Genomic DNA, 6,068 nt, shown 5'->3' on the forward strand with positions numbered 1-6,068 from the left:
CAAAAAACACACATCCATATTGGCCCTTGAAACAACCAGTCAGTGGCATGAGAGTTTTAGTGCTGTCAATCACCATCTCATGTGGTGCTGCTCATCCTTCCTCCCCTCGATTTGTGCCGTGCTGCAGCTAGCATAGCACAGAGCTGTGCAGATTCAAACTGTGAATGCTCAGTTTAGTTAGCATAGCTACCAATGACAGCAGATAAACGGTTTCTTGTAAAGATAAGTTGTTTCTCCATCATTAGCACATTTAGCAGTGAGTGAATGAGGCTAATTGACAGCGCTAAGACCCTCCTCCTGGTTCTGATTGGTTGTTTTGGTCAGAACGGTTCATTACTTTAACCAGTAATAGTAGGTCAGGAAGGAGATGGAGGAGATTGATTGTTTTCACAGATTATCTGTCTCATAACAAACTGCTACATCATGACAGCTTTAACAAATATGGAGAAAACATATTTTTTATTAAAGTTATGTACTGCAGCTTGAATAAAATGCAACTACTAGCATTTTTGAGAAGTCTGGATTGCTTTATGTGTATTTTGCACGTTGCCTATGACTGTTGCTCCTGGGGAGACATTTCAATAGTCTAATAGAAAAAATTTAAGCAACCTACCTGCATACTGGATGTGGACTGTTGGATGTTAAATTCATGAAGAATAAATATTGTGCTAATTATCAGTATTGAACCAAAGCAAGGCAGATGCAGCCTTTAAAACTGTGATGCTTTTTATGGGTCAAATAGACTCAAAAAATTGTAACAGCAGCTGTGCAGGGGCCCAATTAAATTTTTTTGTCAGGGGGCCCAAGATTCCTGGAGGCACCCCTGCAGATGAATGAATAGAAGGATTAATGAATGAATGTGTCACCGACAGAAGGCGTTTCTTGTTCTGTTTGGTTTGTTCTGGTTCCTCCACATNCCAGTGCTAGAAACAACCAATCAGAGGCAGGAGAGTTTTAGTGCTGTCAATCACCATCTCATGTGGTGCTGCTCATCCTTCCTCCCCTCGATTTGTGCCGTGCTGCAGCTAGCATAGCACAGAGCTGTGCAGACTCAAACAGTGAATGCTCAGTCTAGTTAGCATAGCTACCAATGACAGCAGATAAACGGTTTCTTGTAAAGATAAGTTGTTTCTCCACCATTAGCACATTTAGCAGTGAGTGAATGAGGCTAATTGACAGCGCTAAGACCCTCCTCCTGGTTCTGATTGGTTGTTTTGGTCAGAACGGTGCATTACTTTAACCAGCAATAGTAAGTCAGGAAGGAGATGGAGGAGATTGATTGTTTTCACAGATTATCTGTCTCATAAAAAACTACAACATCATGACAGCTTTAACAAATATGGAGAAAACATATTTTATAAAAAAGATATACACCACAGCGAAAAAAAAACACAAACACGAGAATTTTAGAAAACTCGAGAGCGCTATATGTATATTGCACACGGCGCCTAACACTGGCGCACCGGGAGACACATCACAATAGAATAAAAAAAAAAATCAAAAAAACACACCCACACACGAGATGGACACTGGGAGATGAAAAACACAAGAAGAAAAAATAGTGCGAAAAATAACAAAAGAAAAAAAAAAAAAAACACAGACACACCCTAAAAAACTGAGACGCTTTATAGGGCAAAAAGACACAAAAAACAGTAAAACAACAGCTCCACAGGCCCAAAAAAAAATTTTTGGCAAGGGGCCCAAGATTCCTGGAAGCACCCCTGCAGATGAATGAATAGAAGGATTAATGAATGAATGTGTCACCGACAGAAGGCGTTTCTTGTTCTGTTTGGTTTGTTCTGGTTCCTCCACATGACCTCAGCAGCCTGTTAAACGAGTTGCTCATGTTTAAATTAAACTGAGGCTCCTAATTAGACATGTTTTGTTCTGCAATAAAAAAAATCTAATTGGTTTAATTAGATTTTTAGTGCAGATGTAAATTCCTGAAAACAAGCGAAACGTTGAGTTGCTCTGTTAGATTTCAGTTCAGAGTTCAGTGAATCAGCAGGAAAACTCCAGAAGCTTCAGCTGCTCTCGGATCAGATCCTGCACACACTGAACTGAAAGGTGCGTCAGCAGGTAAAGCTCCTGTTTGTCTCCATGCTGAGGTCAAATTGGCTGAAAATGCGTCCAGTAAAACCGGCTCTGCTGCTTCGCCTTTGTCCAAACACCTTGACCGTTCCTGAGGTAAAAGCTGCCAGCTAACAAGCTTAACACAAAAAAACAACAACGAGGCATTCTGCTATTTTAGCACATAAGACCAAATTAATGTTTAAAAGGGAAACCATGGAGTCTGGACAGAATCCCAGAACTCCTCCAGAAACAGGAAGCTGTGGCGCTGCTGGAGAGAAGACAGACGGCGTCTGAAAGGAAGAACTTCCTGATGCATTGATGACATTTTAATCACGCCTCACTCTCTGCTACGATGCCAACAGTTCATCCGCTGCTCTACCAGAGAAAACAAGCCACTGGGTTGGATTTAGACCAATATCAGGGATCCACATATGATGATGAAGGTTGTAGTATATTTAAAGAATGTAATATACTGCAATTTAAATAAATGGATCAATTGGGCTGGTTTCTCAGAAGATTAGCATTCGGCTCATGAAAGAGACACGGAGTCTGAAGATCTGCAATGTGCCAGTGCATTATATTCACAGAGAAAGACAGAAAAACATATTTACAAATTCAACAAGGTAAACAGACATCTAAATGGCCATATAAAAAAACAAATATGCGCAATACCAGGAAAGAAAACAAACAAAATAAACAAAACCCAAGTTAATTAATCCCACCATTAACTAAACCCACACCCTTCAGTCCTTTGACCCCAAGCTGGGGTAACAAATCCCAAGACAGGCTGGCCTGGTAAGGTGCTTGAAGTGGTATAGGTCCAAGATGGGAAATCAGAGATCAGGATGAGACAGAAAGTGTTCAGGCTGCAAGGAGCCTCCGACCATCCCGGCAGGAGAGCGGAAATCTTCACACATACAAGTGTAATCCTTTCTTATGGCTCTAGGCCTGGACATTTAGCTCGCCATCTTCTGGCCTGTATAAATAAACAGGACCAATAAACATTGAAATACAATTCAATCATTCTAATGTGTACACAAATCCATATTCAATAAATATCAAGTTCAGTATCAATCCAATCAATATGCAATTTAAGAAAATTAACCAAACATTCAAAACACTTCATTATTCAACCCAGTGTGGGTTCATTCAGTCCCACACAGCCAAGCGTATTGCTAATCGCTAATCGCTACGTCAAAACAACAGTCACCAGATCCTCATTTGTTCTACATTTAACTGCCATCTCTCCTGGCTGGTCTGGTGGTAATCGGCTCCTATGGTGTCATTATAGTTACACGATTTTTGTACAAATAAGGCAAAGAAAATAAAGAACAATAAAGCTCGACAAACCTGTAGCTCTGCTCCCCTCAACGCATCCTAGTGTTCAAACTTCCTGCTCCAATTAACATAGCCAGCCGATAGGCTGCAACACTACATGTGACCTTGGAAACCGAGCAGTGATTGGCTGCTTTATAGTCTCGCGAGAGCAACACTATTATCAGGATTATCATGTGATTTGATAAAGAGTTGGAGAAACCGGAGAAAATTAGTAGGTGAAGCTAGAAATTTACACCCGGGTTACAAGGTGATGATGAAGGTGATGATGAAGGTGATGATGAAGGTGATGATGAAGGTGATGATGAAGGTGATGCTATTGGGATCTGTCTCTGGTCGTCTGTAAAAGTCGTTTCATCTCTTGATGGTTTAATGATCCCAGTTAGACGTAACCATCAATAATTCAGATACTGGCTTCCACTCTGCTGCTATTACCTGCCCACAAGAAGAGAAACACACACACACACACACACACACAGCATCCTGTTTGATGTTTTCACCTGTATTTAACCATCGAGCTGCAGACTCATGTTGGTCATTACCATTAATATCATCCCAAACTGCAGCAGACGCAGAAAAAAAACACATAATGAAAACCTTCAGCTCAACATTTCACACCCATCACTAGTACCAGTTCAATCCCAGTTTAATCCCAGTTCAATCCCAATTTAATCCCAGTTTAATCCCAGTTCAATGCCAGTTTAATCCCAGTTCAATCCCAGTTTAATCCCAATTTAATCCCAGTTCAATCCCAGTTTAATCCCAATTTAATCCCAGTTCAATCCCAGTTTAATCCCAGTTCAATCCCAATTTAATCCCAGTTCAATCCCAGTTTAATCCCAGTTCAATCCCAGTTTAATCCCAATTTAATCCCAGTTTAATCTCAGTTCAATCCCAGTTCAATCCCAGTTTAATCCCGCTCACCTCTCTCAGGTAGCAGGATATTCCTCTCAGAGCTTCTCCCATGGCGGTGGGGGACGGCAGCTGGAGGACGCAGAGACAGGACAAGGTGAGGACATTTGGTCCAGACTCTGAAACGGACCAGAACCGTCTACTGTCCTTCTGAGCCCGGTTCTAAAGTATCTAGATCAGTGGTTCTGTCAGCAGAAATCTATTTGGTTTAACCTTCTAGACCGGCACGCTTCGCCAGCGACACATCCAAATTTGCAGTACCGTAATTCCGCCACACGAAGCGCTATCTGAAACATTCCAACGGTTTCTGACAGGGGAGACGTTGCCCTTTCCAGCGAATATCGGGTTATTACGGTAATTTCACAGCTGCAGCTGCAGAGAGTGAAATTAATCCGGGGGCCACTCGTTTATTAGACGGTAAATTGCGAAAATGACTTGCTGGATATTGAAAGTTCCGGTTGTTATGGATACATGGGTAAGTATATCATCTCACAGGACATTTAAAGAACTACTTACAATTAAAATAAGGAAGAAATATTGTTACGAAGAACATAAGGTAGCCCTTGAGGTTGTAACTGTTCTTTTTTTATTGCCGAGTGCTTTACGCGGACATGCCGGTTAAACTGTAAATAACGTAAAAAATAAAAAAAAAGACAAACAAAACGTCAATACTTAATATTGCGATATTCAAAAGGACAAACTTAAACACAGCTTAACAGCATTAATATATAACTCACCACATTGGGCAACACTCATGAACATTGGTAAGATTCGAAAGATGTGAATAAATGGCAGGTTCGGCTTGTTAGTGTGGTTGCTAGGCAACCTAAGTACACTAATGGTCCGCAGTTCGTTTTCTTCTTCTACACATACCAATACTATAGAGCCCCCTAGTGGAACGGAAGGAGTGAATCCAACAAATATAGAGGCAGACATTTGAAACTTAGGCGTAAAAGGGTTAAAGTCTCAGATGCCATTCGTCTCACAGGAAACAGGAAACAGGAAGCAGCTGCTGCTAGCTGCTAGCTGCTAGCGGCTCGGTTCTGGTCCATCAAAACTTTTACTTGATGTTTATGAAAATCTGCCAGATTCAGGTTTTACCGGCGGCGGATGCTCCAGGCAGGTGTGGAAATGTTTGGACTGGTCCGGTTTGACCCGCTTCAGGGGAACCCGGGACTCTCCGATCAACTCGTTATGAGTCAACTTGTCCTCATCACAGACGGTCAACCTGAGACACAGAGACAAAGAGACAGAGAGACGGAGACAGAGAGACATGAGTGTTTGTAAAATTACATATTTTCACCATACAATTAATTCAGATATAAATGTTGCAGTTTTAAACTAAATATTAAATTAACAAGCTAAATATTTCACTTACTAACTAAATGTTCAGTTTAGCTGGAAGCAAAATATTTAGTCTGCAAACTAAATATTTAAACCAGTTTACTCCGGCCTGCTGGCCCAGTTAGGAGCTGCTCAGGAAATGCTGGTTGCCATGGTGATCCCGCCGGAAGAACCACTTCTGGACCATCAGAGGAATAAAACGAGCTCCGTTTAAATTCTCCTGACACACCTGAGCGTCTTCCTGTGCAGGTCCTCCTCTGTGATCCCACAGTAGGTGAGCGTCTCATTCCAGACGGGATTCAGGGAGTTTCTGATCGTCTTCGTCTTCAGCTTGTTGGCCTGAAACATAGAGACAGAAGGGACACGGGGACACGCAGGGACACACGGGGACACGCAGGGACACA

The 6,068-nt window shown here is 41.8% G+C and overlaps 1 protein-coding gene across 1 annotated transcript in view; it reads right to left on the reverse strand.

The window, feature by feature from the left end:
* Positions 1-6,061, reverse strand: part of LOC103131523 (double C2-like domain-containing protein alpha) — a 15,437-nt gene extending 9,376 nt beyond the window's left edge. The window contains exons 1-3 of the mRNA XM_007543190.2: positions 5,894-6,061; positions 5,422-5,548; positions 4,333-4,392 (exon numbers count right to left, since the gene is read on the reverse strand). Coding sequence (XP_007543252.1) covers positions 4,333-4,392; positions 5,422-5,548; positions 5,894-6,012 — 306 coding nt within the window. The 5' untranslated portion in view covers positions 6,013-6,061. The remainder of the gene's footprint in view (positions 1-4,332; positions 4,393-5,421; positions 5,549-5,893) is intronic.
* Positions 6,062-6,068: the final 7 nt, after the last annotated feature.

Source organism: Poecilia formosa, unplaced genomic scaffold, assembly GCF_000485575.1.
Source record: "Poecilia formosa unplaced genomic scaffold, Poecilia_formosa-5.1.2 Scaffold781, whole genome shotgun sequence".
Classification (NCBI taxonomy): Eukaryota; Metazoa; Chordata; class Actinopteri; order Cyprinodontiformes; family Poeciliidae; genus Poecilia; species Poecilia formosa.